At 40.3% G+C, this 19,290-nt stretch overlaps 1 protein-coding gene across 1 annotated transcript in view; it reads right to left on the reverse strand.

The window, feature by feature from the left end:
- PRKX (protein kinase cAMP-dependent X-linked catalytic subunit) overlaps positions 1-19,290 on the reverse strand; it is a 116,847-nt gene that overhangs the window by 25,125 nt on the left and 72,432 nt on the right. Inside the window, exon 4 of the mRNA XM_084613056.1 lies at positions 7,566-7,685. Within this exon, the coding sequence (XP_084469182.1) occupies positions 7,566-7,685 (120 nt within the window). The remainder of the gene's footprint in view (positions 1-7,565; positions 7,686-19,290) is intronic.

The following is a 19,290-nucleotide window of genomic DNA, read 5'->3' on the forward strand; positions in this document are numbered from 1 at the left end:
TTGCTCACCAGAAAGGCGACATGTATCACTGTGCCAATATCTCAGTTCAGTAGCTTTAATGAACTGAATTCTGGACTCCATGCACTTCCTGGAATTCCGGACATCCACCTTTCTAAAAGTTACGCAGGGGAATATTTTTACCAAAAGAAGCTACTGTGCAGCTACTGCTCTCACGACCACCACCCTTGGCCTCCGTACATGGCACGTGAAGTCACTGTTAGCAATGCTTATGACTCAAACTGAAAAGGGTTGCAGCTCCTCCTCTTAACTGGAGTCAAGGCTACTGGGGGAAAAAAGCCACCACTAATTTTTACTTCACATCGAGTCTTTCGTAGTGTAAGGCCTGTGTAGGCTAGGAAGAAGGCTGGCGTTTTTAATGTATTAGCTAAAATATTTTAAAGAAGTGCTGAATAAAACCTTGTTAAATCCTATCTACATTAGGTTCTAACACCCTTAAAAGCTAGCTTCCTCCCTACTGTTTTAACACGCTTAGCTCCTTTTTTAAAAAATGTGTTGAACTCTGTATACATTAGGTGCTAATACTTTGCAAACCCTTGCTGGTCTAGACAAGACCTTAGTGCCAGAACAATAAATATTTTCCTCCTGTGTGATTTTTCTTTCTGCAGCCTTGTGTTTTTGTTTTTTTAAATTTAGTCTCTTGTTCCACAATTACTGTCTATCAGGTAGATACTAACAGGACAATTGTTTCAATATACCAGATTCTTCATGAAAGAGGCACAGTAACTGGATTAACATTCCTCTTACACTGTAGTTACCAAACCACAGTCACAGGCAACAACCGAGTTCAGAGTTTCCCTAGATGCTGTTTGAGTGTCCAAGAAAAAAAACAAACAAAAACAAAACAGCCATACGTTCACCAAAGAAACGAATAACAACAAATATTTTTGGTAGGAGCAGACAAGGGGATGGAACTTTATTTTTGTTCATAAAGGTAAAAGTAACAATGAACCTTGTTTGGATGATCTCACATGAAACAGCGGAGCTATTCACCCAGGAAAACAGGGGGAGGGATAGCTCAGTGGTTTGAGCACAACTTCTTAAACCCAGGGTTGTGAGCTCAATCCTTTAGGGGGCCATTTAGGGATCTGGGGCAAAAATTGGGGATTGGTCCTGCTTTGAGCAGAGGGTTGGACTAGATGATCTCCTGAGATCCCTTCCAACCTTGATATTCTATGAAACTTCAGAACATACAATCAACGTGTTTTTCTGAAGTCTAAGGCACAGATTTTTAAAGGTATTTAGTCACGGCTATACTCATTGAGTTAGGAACCTAAGTCTCATTTTCAAAAGTGATTTAAGTACTTCAGAGTCCAGATGTCAGTGGGCTTTAGGCTTCAAAGTGCCTAACTGGCTTTTAAAAATGTGCCTAAATATCTTTAAAAATCTGGGCCTAAATTCCTATCTCGGACAACTGCAAGAAAGAACAAGAAAGGTAGCGAGAGAGGGTATTAAATTTTGGATGTGCTCAATTTATTCCCCCTTATATAGCAGAGAGACTGAATGGATGTCCTGTTGCTTATTTAGGACAGTCTATAGAACTGTGTTGCATCTGTATAATATTTTTATTCATCCAAAGGATATTAAACATGAAACTTTCAATTTTGTATTTATGATTAAGATTCAATCCTATTTTTGACTTGGTGCACGCATTACAAATAGGACTGTTAGGTGCCTGAGAAATCTATCAGGAAATAATGTAAAAGGCAAGTTAAATGAATTTTATACAAGAAGATTTTTTTGATGGAAGTTATTTCCATCTTATTTCTCTCAAAAACATTTTTTTTTTTAAAATGACTGGATTCTCTCCCAGGGAAAAGCCCAGGTGAAACCTTGAGAAATATGATAGACTCATTCATTCCCTAACAATCAATACAAGTTATTACACTGCCACAAATTAAAAATGCAGTTTCTTTCTGCAAAAGTATGCCATTCAAGTCCAATTGTAATTGTTACATAGGACAGATATGGGCTCCATCAGTTGCTTAGAGAGCTTCTGGAGCAGGAAGCAATGCTGACATCTGGATTCCATTCAGTAAAATGATGGTATTGGAATGCAAGTTTGTGCTTCAAGAGTTCTCTGCTGTTGACAATTGCAGAGACATTTTACAAGCAGTACACTATTGCTGGAGTATACATTTGTTTTCTCTTCCAAGACTTAATTGCTTAACACAGCTTTGACCTTTAACATTAATCTCAGAGAAAAACCAAAATGGCAGCATCTTGGAAAACTGGTCCTATTTATAAACTGCTAAATGCTCAGTCAGGGTTATAAAGCACTCCACTGTATTGTGTTCATTTTATAGGATACTACTTTGATCAGACTTTCCACTCATATGCACTAGTGATGTGAATAATCCCCATGACTAGCAGTGGAGCAGGGATTTTGTTTGTGACTATATATCCACTTTTATTCAACTCCTACATATCAAATACATTCCCAGAGGCAGAGTTCTTCATCCATTCTTGAGACTATTGACATCTCAGAGCAATTGACATGGGGACTATTAAATGCAACCATATTCTGCATAAGAGGAAAATCTGATAGCACCCAAGTGGAACTATTAAAAGAAAACAAAAGAAAGACTAAGCAACATATGATAGGACAGCAACTGTTAAGGTGGTTAGCATGTTCTCCTTGAAAAGCTGGTTAGCCTTTAAAAAAAACTGCAAAACAAAAAAGTTAATATTATAGTTATCTGATGAATGTCCCTAATAAGTTTAAAAGGAGCAGACAGTAAAGTTAAATTGGACCACACCAACTTGAAATTAGTCATTTTAAAAAAAAGATGGAGATACCAAACCTGCCCCTGAGTGTTCATCAAATTTGTGATTTTACAAATATCTCCCCCTCTTCATTTTTTTTTTAAAGTTTCTCTCCCCTGTTGCTGTGTTAAAGACTCAAAGGTAAGAAAAATCAGTGAAATTGATGATATAGTTATGAAACGTACAAAATGAAAGAAACAACAACTCTCTTCTTTTTCAGCTACGTAATCTAGGTGTGACCTGTAACAATAATAGATTTAAATAAATCTCTCTCCAGACTTTTTATTAATTATTAAAGTTGACCGTGTCCCTTCACAGTGTAGGCCTGGCCAGAATTTGAACCCACTGCAGATCACTGTTCACCTGAAGTTCTCAATGCTTCTGGATACCCCAGCAGCCACAGACATGGTAGGCACCTTTTCCATGTATGTCTGGCAAGCAGGCTGTGTCCCTTCTATTGTGTTCAGACTTTGTTATGATGATTCACATATTCATGTTCTCCAGGCTTGACCACTCTAATAATCCTCTAACTATTAATGAAGCCGACAATCTTAAATAAATATATAAATAAAAAGCGACAGTTGACTTAGCACTGTCTGCTTAAGAATGAAGGCTGACAAAAGTACATCCCCTGGAGTGCTCTCCTCACAGCCTCCCTGCAAAATACCACGTTTCCGTCTTAAACTTCAAAGCCACATAAGGGGTAGGTCACATTTCCCGGGGACTGCCTGACCCTGCTTCATGATGACTTCACATGGTTTCTGTGTTCCACTATATGCAGGAGTCAGAACTTTCTGCACAACTGCTTCACACATCTGGAGTTAACTCCCAGAAGATATTAAAATGACTACAAACCACACTGATTTCAGATGAAAATTCCCAGTCCACTTTAAATCATCAGCCTTTCCAACTTAATGTAAGAAAAAGAAAAAAAGGATTCAAAGTAAAGTCTCTTTCAGTCAGCTAGGCATAGAAGAAACATTTGTGTGTTTGGAGAGGCACTCGTATCTCAGCAATGGGGGCCATTTAAGAACCTAGATGAACAGATGAAGCCAGTGACCACAGGCTCTGACAGACATGCACTTGCAGGTACTGTGGTAGGACATCACATCCTTTGTGTAAGTCTGCCTATGCCAGTATAAGAAATACGTACATCTTCCTTACATGAATAGTTTTTGTAAAATCGTGTGTGTGTGTGTATATGTGTTTCTTTTGCTTAAGTTTTTCACATTTTCAGGTCATTAGAGCTGGTTGGGAATTTACTGTTATAATATTTTTCTGATGGAAAAAATAGATTGCTACTGAAGCAGTTTCCCAGCCTCTAGTTCACTACTGGAAAACAGAGATGTACCTTTCTTCTTTCCTCTTCCTGTATCTGTGGTAACGTAAATGAGCCAACTATACCAATTACTTATGTTGTAGAAGATCATTTTTATAACTTTGTCATCATTTACACTATAGTGTTAAAGATTTGCATGGAAAATGAACATCCTAGCTATATAGCATATATATAAAAATCAGGACAATTATGATGGAAATTACATTCTTATTTTAGGAGGTTAACCTCTCCTCTTGCAGTATTCAATTCAATTCTAGGAAAGGAATCAAAGTGAGTTTGCCAAAAATTCTCTATGTTTTTTTTTTATGAAGTGGTAACTTTCATAACCTGCACTTCCCACCTTAAATCCATCTAAATTAGAAAAATGTGATGTTAAAATAGTTATGGAATATTTTCCCCACTTTAAATTACATTAAATCAAGTGTTAACAGATTTTCAAAATGTATGAATTTTGATATACAAACAAGGGCTTTTAGAATTTTATTTTTAATACGATAAACAAAACAGACACCAAATTATGTCTAAGAGCATGTCTACCCTACAGGTGCTGCAGCTATACTGCTGTAGTAACATAGTGTAAACACTTCCTACTTCATAGTTTCATTCAAACAGTGTTTTGGAGCTTATTTAGATCATATCACTAAAGGGGTGGTGGAGACAGTTGCTTTGAGACCCGTATTCTATCCTTTCATTCATGAAATATTACATTCAGACCTGGCTTGAGGCACATATTAAAGAGTTTGATGACCCTAGCTGTATAAAACTGTGCAGTGATTTTGCAGAGTGAACAGACTTTATGCAAGAGAACAAAGGTTTTGTGCTAGGAAACACCTTATAAATTTACATTTTAGACTGTGTTTAGCACGAACACAAATGAAAACACAACTGCCTCCTTCCCAGCTTATAGATTATAGGTAAGGCTATGATTTTGTCACAGAGGTTGCCGAAGTCACGGAATCCATGACTTACAAAGACCTCCAGGACTTCAGCTCTGGCAGCTGGGAGCTGCAGGGCCCTACCGCCTCCCGCAGCAGCAGGGAGCGGTAAGGTACCCCTGCCGTCATGGGCAGTGGGTGTACCCCAGGAGCTCCCCGGCTGCTGCCGCAGGGAGTAAGGGGGACCCCGGCAGCACCTTCAGCTGCCGCCGCATTTCATCATTGATATTTTTAGTAAGTGAGAGACAGGTTATGGGCTTCTGTGAATTTTTCTTTATTGCCCGTGACCTGTCCGTGACTTTTACTAAAAATATCCATGACAAAATATTAGCCTTAATCATAGGCATGTTGTGGTGCTGAAAATTTCTGTAGAAAGACAGTGGTGAACCACTCGCTTTGTTGACTGATCCATTGGATGGCATTGAAATCAATCTCATAGGATTAAATATGGATTTTGTCACTAAAAAGGTACTATAGACACATCTGCCTCTCCCCCCCATAAAAAAAAAGGATAACAAATCCAAGTGCTGACAGCTGTAGGAAAAAAGAATGGTAGATAACCTACTGCCCTGTCTATTTAGGTAAGCTCCAGTATCATGTCGAGCTACCCAATAAAAACAACTCAAAATTCATGCCAATATCCCTTCATTAAAAGGGAATTTTCATTTGGCAACATAACTGATGAAATGACTACAGATTGACACATCTAACTTGTTAAAGTAACCAATATTTGACATTAGGCAGAAGAGGTATCACCTATGTCTGTTCCTGAAGGGGATCAATCCATCGCAGGATAGGCAGGGTTTGAATCCTGAAGTTTTAGATTCCACCATGAAGGCAAGGCAGTTGGTGTGACGTGCCTCGCCCTGCTAGAATACCAGGTTGTGTCTTAGTTTGGATTTTCTTTATTTTTTTTTTTTCATGGGGGAGCTGTGGAATGGAAGTATGAGAAGATTTTGTCTCCTAAAAGGTTGAAAAAGAACCTGTTTAAAGTCTCGGAAGACAGTGGTAGGTCTGATGCTCGCTGGGTTCAGTCCTGCTGCCACAGGTGGTAAATGGGAAATAAGGGTGGGTTACAGCCATTCTACTCTTCATACCCTTGTACAGGAGCACAAAGAGGCACAAGACACATGTGCGGCCCAAAGAGAGACCCTTTTATACTGCTGTATGGCAGCATTAGTCATAAAATTCCATCAGTCCTCACTTTTTTTTCCTAGTACACTTTCAGCAGACATGCAGCGCACATACCAGGAAAGGTATAGTTTTTAAAAACATTTTTAAAGTCTTTACATATAATATACAAGAAATACTCAATTGGGCTTTTATTTTCAGTGTAATCAAATAGCTGTAACAGGAAGAACTATATTCATTTTCCTTTTTTATTTTTCATTTTAAAAATTCCATTGATTAAAAACCCGACAACATAAGAGTTTTAATTTTTCTAGTTAATATTTAACTCAAATACTTAAATGAATGTATTTGAAATGCCAAGAAATCTTTCTTTAGTGGCAAAGATTTTAAGTTTGTCTACTGAGAACACTGCCATCTAGTGAATCCCAAAATATTGCTGGAAATAAAGTTGATAAGCATATGAACTCAAGAAATAATCCCGATGGCTTTTGCTTTTTTACCCCTCTTCTTATTCCCCTGCACCTTTTTGGAATTTACTGTGCTTGTAATAAACATTTCATCCAGAGAAATAAAGAACCATAACAGAGTGAACAAAATAAAATAATGCAGAATCTGCTTTCCATTCTCCATGTTCAAACTTCAATAAGATAGGAGAGGTTTTTGATATAGTAGTTAAAGTCTCAGTCTTAAAGTTATACCAGGCTCTTTAGAGCAAACTAGTAGCCTCTCTCTGCGCAAGAACAGTCCATGCACAAAATCTAAACTTCTGTCAAAAAAACTAAGCCTCCAACTGAAATATAAGTTGGAGTGAGAGGGTAGAAAATAATTAAGTTTGATCATACCACTGTTTTTTTTTTTTTTTTAAGGAAAAAAGAGAAACATGTTTAAATATATACATATATTTTCTTAATTCTTGAACTGTGAATCAGGTGAGTTACCCTTTATGAAGCTTGCTCACTTCTCTTCAAAGAATTGCCAAACAGACAAGTTACAGTGCTAGTTTGCAGGATGCTCAACCTTTGAGAAAGGTATAACAGATTATTAATATTTTACAGAGGTTCAAACTGAACTCCATGATGGGAGAATATATAATTGCAGAATTTTGAGCAGAATATTTTCATAACTGTAAACTGGGATTTTGCTGCAGAATCTCCAGTCAGGTTACTGGGAGTTGTATGGCTAAATTATTTTGCCTTCCTAATTGGGTACATCTTTGCGGTCTCTCTCATAGGCTCTCAATTCTTTTCTTCACAGAAAGACAAGATAATCTAATTAGTAATAGACATAACATATACCCAAGATATTTCAAACTTGTTATTCGGAATACTGAAATAGAGTGAAAGTTATGTACTTAGTATCACTAGAGAAACACTTACCCCGACAGCATCTCAAATATCAGAATTCCTAGAGCCCACCAGTCCACGGCTCTTCCATGACCTTTACTCTGTATCACTTCTGGTGCAAGGTATTCTGGTGTGCCACACAAAGTCCATGTTCTAAGAGAAATGAACCAACAAAAACATAACATCTAAACTTTCACTTACTGTTTTAAAGGGCTGGATTGCAACTATAATTAAAATTAATACTGTAGGCAAACTAACGTTTGGAACAGTCAAGTTCACAAAGCTCTAAATGTATATTACAAGTGGCAAGTCAAGAATACTGCTGTTCTTAATCATTTCATACAAAGTCAGGAAAGGCCACTGTAAATTATCTACTCTGAACTCCCATAACAGAGGCATCGGAAAGTGAAATGACTTTCTCAGGGTCAAACAGGAACAGGAAAATGAAATGTCTTTCTCAGGGTCAAACAGGAGGTTAGTGATAAAGATAGGAATAGAAACCAGGTTTCCTGATTCCCAGCACAGTGCTCTATTCACTAGACCAGTGGTCACGAACCCATCGATTGCAATCGACTGGTTGATCCTGGAGCCTCAGACAGTCGATCGCGATCTCCGGGGCTAAAAGTCCAGCGGCGCAGCGGGCTCAGGCCGTCAGGCTGCCTGCCATGGCCCCATGCTGCTCCCGAAAGTGCCTGGCTGCGGGCATGTTTCTGCGCCCTGGGGAAAGGGAGTGGGGGGGGGGGTGCGGTGGCTTTGCACACTGCCCCCACCCCTGTAGCTCCCATTGGCTGGCTCCCGGCCAATGAGAGCAGTGGGACGGTTCTTGCAGGCACAGGCAGTGCACAGATACCCGCTACTCCCCTCACCCCCGGGGGCCGCATGCAGAGACGTGTCAGCAGCCAGCCACTTCTGGGAGCAGCATTGGGCCATGGCAGGCAGTCTGTCTGAGCCCTCTGAGCTGCAGACCAGGAGCCGCCTGTGGTAAATGCCTCCAAGCTGGAGCCTGCACCTTGCACCCCTGCCTGCACCCAAACACCCAGCCCAGAGCTGAAGATTTTTAGAATCATGTTGTTCATTCTATCTATCCATTCACATTCCTATGTATGCATCTTATTTTCATGCTAGGACATTTCCAATATTTATAATTAGAATTTAACATATTTTGTAAGAAAAAAAGAGAGAAATAGGCAAAAAAAAAAAAATCAGTAAAGTACACAGCTTTCATCTACTCCTGAAGACTGCATCCACCATGCCAACCCACAAAGCTTGCAGCTCATATAGAAATGCATCTTTTGTAGTTTTCTCAAAAGCCAAAGTTCTCCAAATTAGCTTAAATATGCAGTAAATAAATAACTTTTTAGACAATTTAAAATTATGTTCCTTATAGTGTGCTGTAGTCCTGAGTCCGAGTCACCTGTACAATCATAGAATATCAGGGTTGGAAGGGACCTCAGGGAGGTCACCTAGTCCAACTCCCTGCTCAAAGCAGGGTCAATCCCCAACGAAATCATCCCAGCCAGGGCTTTGTCAAGCCTGACCTTAAAAACCTCTAAAATGCAGGCACTTTTGGTCAGTCAAGAATAGTATTAGTAATACTAAGAATAGCAATAGTAGTAACTTCAGCATTGTGCATGGCGGCAATGAGTTGTTTGTGTAATACTGCTAAAACCTCCAGTAAGCTCCAGCCATTGACAAAACCCATCTTGAATCTTCTGATTCAGTATTTAATTTTGTACTCTGATCTCTGCTAGTCATCAGTGTGCTACAACCCTACCCCTGAGGCTATTTAAGGCTCCCCGTGTGTCTGGAAATGACAACTTTCAGCAGAATCCCAGCCCTCCCTTTTAAACACATCTGAAGGACTCGTGCCAGAGCTCCCTCCCATACCCTGCACCCCCTCCCACACCACAACACCGTGCCCCAGCCTGGAACCCCCTCCTGCACACAAACTCCCCCCAGAGCCCACACCCCTCATCTGATCTTGCACCCCAATACCCTGCACCAGCCCGGAGCCTGCTCCTGCAGCCAAACTCCCTCCTAGGGCTTGCACCCCTCACTCCTGTACCCCAGCTCCCTACCCCAGGCTCAGCCAATGCACACCCCACAGTTGAGAATGTTACACTGATTTGCAACAATCCCGAAATCCGAAAGGGTTTTGGATCTATAAACCATAAATGGCACTAATAAAAAGTAAAACTCATGAATTGTCCAGTGGATTCTATGAGATTAGGTGCAGTGTGACCATACGATGCCAGCACCCAAAGCCCCTCCTAGAGCTTGCACCCCTCACTCCTGCACCCCAACCCCCTGCCCCAGACTCAGCCCAGAGACCCCTCCCACACTCCGAACCCCTCGGCTCCAGCCCAGAGCCTGCACCTCCTCCTGCACCCCAATGCCCTGCCCCAGCCTGGTAAAAGCGAGTGAGGATGTGGGAGACAGAGTGACGGAGGTTGGGGGGAATGGAGTGAGCAGGGGCGGGGCCTCGGGGCAGCGGCAGGGTAGATAGATCCTGGGTTGATCTTAAGTTCGAAAAGTGATCTTGTTCGTAAAAAGATTGGAAACCACTGCACTAAACTATACTGCTTTGAACTTTGTTCCAGTCTAAAAATCAATAGGGATCCATCAAACTTGTGTTTGATTACTTTTTAAAGCTCAGTTTACTTAGAAATATTTATTGTCGCAAGAATTATTGGAATATCCTCTCTCCGCAGATACACAGGTCTGCTAAAATTTAAACGCTCTGCAATGTAATTCAAGCAAACACTTATATTATAGTATATTACATATACACACACATTTAACTTTCTGCTTTGACTCAGGGCTCATTTATTGTTTTGTTAGGATACATTTCTAGCCATTCAAAATGTATCTTTACTATCCAAGGTTACGCACTATTATTAAGGAATGTTATTAAGTGGTAATTCAGCTGTCTATGTTATATACAATAGATAACTAATTGTTGTAATGAACTAGAACGCCGAACTGTTCTCTGTGAAACATCGTTGCCGCATCTCTTTCAGAGTTTCACTGGCTTTACTATCTTGAGATTCTTTTTAAGTGTGAAAATAAAAATCCTGTTTTCATTTTTGAAGACCTGCACTTCCCTCAAATGAAGGAGTCAAAAGATAAAGCCTTAAAGAATATTCTTGAGTTGAAATGGGAATAAGGGGCATCTGCATCACAGAAGAGGTATGTAGTCTTACTCCTTGTCAAATTTTGACAAAAAGTACTCCTAGAATTAATGAGAAAAATCATTTCAAAGCTTTGTATCCCACCACTATAGCTGCATTTGATATAAAAAAACATATCTCCCCCCCCAAAAAAACAAAACAAAACAAAACAAAACAAAACTATACATTGGCTATATCTCGGGGCCGGGGAGTGTTTTAAGAGTCAGGCCTGAGATTTTAAATTGGGTGTTTATGAGAAAGGAAAAAACTGTTGAGGCAATCCTTTAAAAGCAGGCTCCTACTGTAGGAGTTTAAGTTTGATATTTTTTTAAATGTGGCAAAAGTTAAAGATGTTTTGCTCCAACAGAACTGTCAGAATACATTTTCAAACACACTCCTCTACATGCCCAGCATTTCTTGAAACTGTTCATTAGCCTGAAGGTACTCCTTCAGTTTTTACCATAAGAAGCTTGGGGTATTATTTTTAAAATTTGGAAAATGTCTGATGATTAGAAAATACAATCTAATACATACAAATACCCAGACACAACCCTGCTTTACACACTAGTGCCATCTAGCAGTAGCCTGAAAGAGGACTATAAATGCATTACAAGGTATGCAATCAGTCTTAAAAAATGAAAATTTCAAAACAAATAAAAAACAGAACCATATCATTTTAGGGTTTGATTTTTCATTCACATTAATTTGTCAAGTGCTACTGAGCCAGATTCTAGCCTCTGGCTATGGACTTTATGGACAGAAAACAACGCATGCAGCACAGAAGGGAGCTGGAATCTTCTTGGATTCTGACCTTCACAACTTATTTGTGGCCAGATTTTTCAGATAGAAGAGGCCTTATGAAATATTAGAGCATTGCTTCCAGTGCACAAAAGATTACATATCTTACTGCTAACAATAAGATTAAAATGAGCTGTTTCCTTAACTACTTGACAGTTTAGTAATGGATAAAATTACTCAACTTGCGAAAGGAAAATGACAAGTGTAGGGAAATATAATTAGGGAGTACCTGGTCAAACAGGACTATTGGGTTTTACTACTACCTAACAGGCCACCTGTTTTGACTGCTAATTTTATCACAAACTACTTATGTTAACTGATTGCCCACACACATTTGCAGGCGAGTGTGTTAACTCTTCGTCCCACTGGAATCATTAGCGTATCTATTTTTCTCACACGGCATTCTTCTGGATATACTTGTGCTTTTACCTTTTTATTTTTCTAGATTTATAAAATACATTCATTCCATGTTTCAGGAACGTAAATAATTTGATAATTTTTAAAAAAAACTCAAGTTGCTCTGCTGAGATCAATAATAAAGTTCACCAAGTTCATAAATGGAAAGCCCCTCCCCCACACAAAAGTTCTGGGAAAAGTGACCAGCCTTACAGAATATTTATTGACTGCATGCTTCTGTTTTCTCTGAAAATATAACTGAAGCAGAAAGGCAATTAATCTTTAATGGAGTAGACAAATTATTTTAAAACACTACAAGATTTTTTATATCTTAGGTTCACAAGGTAGGAATTAAAATAAAGCAGGAAACCGAAGGGCATGGAAATTGTCTTGTGTAGGATTGTAGCTTAAATTCCCACTAAGCTGTGCAGTGGCGCAGCAGGCTATCAGGGGGCCCTGCAGACTTGCCCTGGGGCTATGGTAGGGAGAGAGGATTTCCCCCAACCCTCTCTTACCCCAGTAGCCCAGGGCTGGGGGGAGAGGCACCTCTTTCTCTCTCTCCCCCATTCATCCCTCTTCTCTCTCTCCTGCCATTGCTGGGGGGGGGGGGGGGGAAGGAGGGAGGGGTTGGGGAAGAGAAGAGAGAGAAAGTGGTGCCACTCCCCCAGCCCTGGGCTACTGGGGCAAGAGAAGGTTGGGGGGAATCCTCTCCCCCCTACCACAGCCCTGGGGCAGCCTGCACCCCAAACCCTGCCTCAGAGCCTGCACTCGCAGCCAAAACGCTCACCCCCTGACCCTGCAACCCTCTGCCCCAGCTCTGAGCCCCCTCCTGCATCCCAGCACCCCCAGCCAGAGCACTCAACACCCCACACACACCGCAACCCTCTGCCCCAGCCCTGAGCCCCCACCCACACTCCAAAGCCCTCAGCCCCACCCCCGCCACACATCACCTCCCTATTGGTGCACATAGCAAAATTAATTCTGCACACGGATATAAAAAGTTAGAGGGAACATTGATTGCAGCTGTATTTTCATAACAATGTGCATCTAGTCTTGTTCTTAAAACTTTAAGCTATCAGAAAAGGCTTTGCCCAGCTTGTCTAAGCAAAATGTATTCAACTAGAACTAGGGCCGACAAGTGATTAAAAAAAAATCACAATTAAACACACTATTAATAGAATACCATTTATTTAAATATTTTTGGATGTTTTCTACATTTTCAAATATATTGATTTCAATTATAACAGAATACGAAGCGTACAGGGCTCACTTGATATTTATTTATTACAAATATTTGCACTGTTAAAAACAAAAGAAATAGTATTTTTCAATTCATCTAACACAAGTACTGTAGTGCAACCTCGATCATGAAAGTTGAACTTACAAATATAGAATTATGTACCAAAAACAACTGCATTCAAAAATAAAACAATGTAAAACTTTAGAGCCTACAGGTCCATTCAGTCCTATTTCTTGTTCAGCCAATCGCTCAGACAAATAAGTTTGTTTACATTTGCGGGAGATAATGCTGCCTGCTTCTTGTTCACGTCACCTAAAAGTAAGAACTGGTTTTCGCATGGCACTGTTGTAGCCAGCGATGCAAGATATTTACATGCCAGATGCGCTAAACATTTGTATGTCCCTTCATGCTTCAACCACCATTCCAGAGGACATATGTCCATGCTGCTGATGGGTTCTGCTGTATAACAATCCAAAGCAGTGCAGATCAACGCATGTTCATTTTCATCATCTGAGTCAGATGTCACCAGCAAAAGGTTGATTTTCTTTTTTGGTGGTTCGGGTTCTGTAGTTTTCGCATAAGAGAGTGTTGCTCTTTTAATACTTCTGAAACCATGCTCGACACCTCATCCCTCAGATTTTGGAAGGCACTTCAGATTCTTAAACCTTGGGTCAAGTGCTATTGCTATCTTTAGAAATCTCACATTGGTAAAAATGTAAAACCCTTCTTTACATTTTGTCAAATATGCAGCGAAAGTGTTCTTAAAATGAACAATATGTGCTGAGTCATCATCTGAGACTGCTGTAACATGAAATATGTGGCAGAATGCGCTTGAGAGAGAGCCAGAGACATACAATTCTCCTCCAGTTCTCCCCTAAGTTAGTCACAAATTTAATTAACACATTATTTCTTTAATGAGCATCATCAGCATGGAAAAGTGTACTCTGGAATGGTGGCCGAAGCATGAAGGGGCATACAAATGTTTAGCATATCTGGCACGTAAATACCATGCAATGCCGGCTACAAAAGTCCCATGTGAATGCCTGTTCTAACTTTCTGGTGCCATTATAAATGAGAAGTGGGCAGTATTATCTTCTGTAAATGTAAATAAACTTGTTTGTTTTAGCGATTGACTGTATACGTAGGAGGACTGAATGGACTTGTAGGCCCTAAGGTTTTGTATTGTTTTGTTTTGAGTGCAGTTATTTAACAAAAAAATCTGCATTTGTAAGTTGCACTTTCACAATAAAGAGATTGTACTAGAGTACATTTATGAGGTGAATTGAAAAATACTATTTCTTTTGTTTTTTACAGTGCAAATATTTGTAATAAAAAATAATAAAGTGAGCAGTGTACACTTATTCTGTGTTGTAATTGAAATGAATATATTTGAAAATGTAGAACAACATCCAAAAATATTTAATACATTTCAATTGGTATTCTATTGTTTAATAGTGCGATTAAAACTGCAATAAATTGACAGCCCTAACTATAACTAAACAAGTCAAAATATTAGATAATTAAGATTGTAGGGTTTTATGCTGGCTCCCATCACCGTAGTATCCGAATGTGTTTACTGAAAGTCAGCAGAGGAATAGCCAAGTCCTCAGTGGATGTCAAGGTTTACTTGGGTGGGGCTGTATAGGAGGAAGGGGTTTGGTTTATTTTATTTTTGGGGGGGAGGGAGGGTCGGGTGCCTAGGTGGGGTATCTATATTGTTAGTATCATTCTTGCAACAACGTAAAGGATTTTTCAAACCCTTCAAAAAGAATTTAATAGTGTTTCCTGAAGATGGTCAGACACTGGATTTACCGAATGTCCTTTGGAAGTTCATTCCATACCCAGATTCCCTCAGCTGACAATGCTTTATCCCCAGCTCTTATATACTTTGCCCTGTAAGACACTCATTTCTACAGTGAGAGAGCAAGAGCACTCATTTCTACAGTGAGAGAGCAAGAGCACTTTACAGATAGGTAGAATAGTAGTCCCTAACCCAATGAATTTAGAATTCAGTTAATTTCATGATGAAGTCAATGGGAATCTATCCATTGATTTAAATGGAAGTTTGATTGGGTCCTTTAGAGGATTGGGGTCCTGAGTTATAACTGTTCTGCACAGGCAAATCATGTCCATGTAGAATTTCATTGGTCTGTATTTGTAGCAGGATCAAGGTATGTGCAAACAATAATGATTGAGATATATTAAACATATCCTTCACCTCAACTCAGGCAGATACATTATTCTTATTGTGGTGCTTCCATCAACTGAGAAACAAACTGCTAATTGTAATCTACAAAATAATAACTTAATTTTGCACAGAAGTATTGTGTGGGTGTCTCCAAAAACATCTTAGTAGTATTAATATTATTTTCACCGGTTTCAAACAGTATTGGAAATTAAAGTTGTTACAAAAGTTCTGCTCAAATAAATCACATTCTATGGGCCAGTTGTGGCTTGGGATTAAACATCTATTGTGCTGGAGCAAGAATACTCCAAAAACTTTAATGATGCTGACTTCACCACACTAACTGAAGTACCTTGACTTCCCTGAACGCTTTCCTCACCTTTAACTTAGGTTAAAACACTAGAAGGAAACAAATAGCTAAATTATCTAAAATTTCTACCATGTAAAACATTTCCCTACACCTTGAAATGTTGTGATGGCTTGCTCCAAAGCCATTTCTTAAAATCTTGAGTGAAACCCTGCATTGGATGGAGTATTAGCAGTCTTTTCCAAAACTTAAGCTCATTTTCTCCATGTTTTCAGGGAAGGCATCTGAGGGAGAGCAGTACAGAAAGGAGTGAGACAGCAAGAGAAATAGGAAAATGGTGTATAGAAGTAATAGCTTAAAATAGGTGTTGTGTCCACTAAAAACCGCACATGAATGAAATTAAAACCAATATGGGACTTTTATATGCTCATTCTCTTCTTCAGGCTATTGCTGATGCTTCTGTATCTTCCTCTCTTTTCTCCTTTTATCTCTTCCCATTTTCCCACTCTTGCTTTTGAGGTAATTGGAATATATGTTCCTAATCACATGCCTGTTGATATCTAGGCACTTAATCTCAAAAGTACGTTTAGTCCTGGGTGAGAGAACAAGAGCGAAAAAAAGATAATCAGGAAGTGAAGTGAGGACACACTACTTTGGAGGAAGCCACCCACATGAAGCGGAAAATTGGAAGAAAACAGTGAGTGATAGAGAAGGAAGAAAAGAGGACAAGTAAACATAAAAGAAGCAGAAAAGAGATAGCTCCTTGTTTTCTAAGGACGGTTGGAGAAAAGAAGCAGGAGAAAATAGAAAACTAAAGAAAAATCTTACCTGTCAGAAACCACCACCTTATCATTCACAGACTGAAAAATTGCTATTTTAGGGAGAAAGCGTAATATGGAGCTGCCTCGCTCCATGGAAAGCTCAGGTAGACCCGAGAAGCTATGCGTACAGGAAGGACAGTGCAGATTGCGCAATCACGGAGACTGGCACAATTTGCTCCCTTACACGTTGTGACCTGACAATCAGTGAGAGGATTTGGGAGGGTTTAACCTGGCCCACGTCTTCTTGTTATTTCCTGGGATGACATTCTCCACCCTTTTCGGCTTACCAAAGCAGCAGACCTTGTGCTCATTTGAATATAGAAACTGCAACTGTTTAAACCAAGGCACGGTGGGGAACTCTGTGTGGGCTCATTTATCTTCTGTATGCTGCACATGGGCTTGTTACGACCTGGCCTGTGGCAGCCAACTCATTCGGCCAAAGGTAGGAATGACGGGGAAAAAAAAAAAAATGAAGTAACCCACAAACTAAAGGGAACAGAAGAGTGAGAAATCGTCACATTTCATGTTAAAATGATACCCTCCTGAACCATTAATCTTAATTACTCCTTTTTTAGAATACTTTGACAGCAATTTACTTCAGGCATTTAAGAGGAAATATCAATAAACTGACATTTTTGCCATTTTTGAAAGGGAATAATCTTTACATGCAAACATTATGAAGTGTGAACCAGTGATACACAAGCTTGTCATGTTTTATAAGGCATTCTAATCCTTAGAAAGATGTCAATGTAAGTAATAGAATAATCTAAAGGCCAGGGTACAAGCACTAGGAATGGTATAATTCTGTTTAATTCCTTTTTGAGGGAGGAGAGAAACACCACAGATAATCTTGAGGTACTTCTGCTTTGATGTATAACCTGGCCTGGGCAGTTTCTTTGTAGCAGCTGTGTTAGTTTTCAGAGTTTTGAATGGTTGTATTTATATTTTTGTACAGCTCCTACCTTAGGGTAAGTGCTCTATAAATTTAAAATATTATAGCTATGTAGCCACTACGTCTCTGCAATTGTATTAGGAAAGCTCTCCCTTTTTATAGATGCACAATAATACATAATACATTATATAGCTATAAAGCCACTACTTCTCTGCAATCAACTGTGTTACGATAGCTCTGGTTTTATAGATGCACACTAATATATAGCAGTGGTGGGCAAACATTTTGGCCGGAGGGCCGTATCTGGGTAGGGAAATTTCATGCAGGGCCATGAATGTAGGGCTGCGGTTGGGGTGCGGCAGGAGGCTCAGGTCAGGGGGTTGGGGTGCAGGAAGGGTGCAGTGGGGGCTCACAGCAGGGAGTTGGGGTCCGGGAGGGGTGCGGCAGGGGCTCAGGACAGCGGGCTGGGGTGCAAGAGGGAGTGCGGTGTGCGAGAAGGGGCTCAGGGCAGGGGGCTGGGGTGTGGGAAGAGGCTCAGCGCAGGGGTACAGGAGGAGAGGTGTGGGGTGTGGCAGGGGGCTCAAGGCATGGGGTTGGGGTGCGGAGTGCAGGAGGGATTGGGGTGCAGGCTCTGGCCTGGCGCCGCTTACCTTGAATGGCTCTGGGGTGGCTGTGGCGCGCAGCGGGGCTAAGGCAGGCTCCCTGCCTGCCCTGGCCCCTTGCTGCTCCTGGAAGCTGCCGGCACCATGTCCCTGCAGCCCCGGTGGGTGGGGGGGCAGAGGGCTCCACGTGCTGCCCATGCCTGCAGGTACCTCCCCCGAAGCTCCCATTGGCCGCAGTTCCCCATTCCCGGCCAATGGGAGCTGCAGGGGGCGGTTCCTGCAGGCGAGGGCAGTGCACAGAGCCTTCTCTCTCCCCCCCCAACCCCCCAGGGCTGCGGTGCCAGCCACTTCCAGGAGCAGCGCAGGGCTGGTAATCCCACAGGCTGTATCCAAAGCCCTGTCGGGCCAGATCCAGCCCATGGGCCATAGTTTGCCCACCCCGATATATAGTAAAAGAAATTGTAGTCATTTTAAATTCACAATAATACGAAGGGAGAATAATATTTAACCACCAGAAGGAGATTACAACTAGCAGCATGGGTATGATAAATTACTATTTGTGGCTGGTAAATACCATCCCCCATTGCTGAAGAGCGTACTTTTTATTACTCTCCTTATCTCTTTTACAGTTGGAGTAGCTATAAATTACACACCACTCTACCATACTCAAGTCCAACCTAATGCAAGGTGCCAGACTATAATCTTATCAACTACTTTTCTGAAATAGGACAGAAAATGTAAACAGTATACAAAATACAGGAGAGGTATTACAGTATAATATTACAGAATATATTTAAATTAACCCACTTTCCCTTTGTTCTGGATTTTAAATTGCTAAAATCAATGTATATTGTTCAGTCACACTGTTGATGCTGAGTTATATCCATTATACTTAACCACCCCAAACACCAAATTTAGATCAGTCACTAAGTGGCAGTATCTACATTTATAAACAAAATCATGGGAATTAGTGCCAAATACAATAGTGCCAAATAATTTACTACATGCAATAAAGGTTTGTTTCTGGTTAGTTAACAGAATTCAGTGAATTGAAGTTTTATGAGTTTCTGAAATAAGAATCGCCACCGGGTTATAATCACTTGTGTAAATCAGGTACTGTCTCCATAATGTCTATTAAGACAGTCATTAAAGATCTTCCATTCAAAACAATGTTTAAGTTAAATTTATTCAGGCAGGAAAGGAGCAATCATTTCTATATTATTAATGTAAAACAAATCCAGACAATCCAGTGAAATGTGGTGCTCAGAAATTAAAATTAACCTCACTTTATCACAAACCTGACCTCCAATGTTTAAGAACCTTTACTATTTCAGGACAACCTCAACA

Source organism: Lepidochelys olivacea, assembly GCF_965140295.1.
Source record: "Lepidochelys olivacea isolate rLepOli2 genome assembly, chromosome: 1".
Lineage (NCBI taxonomy): Eukaryota > Metazoa > Chordata > Testudines > Cheloniidae > Lepidochelys > Lepidochelys olivacea.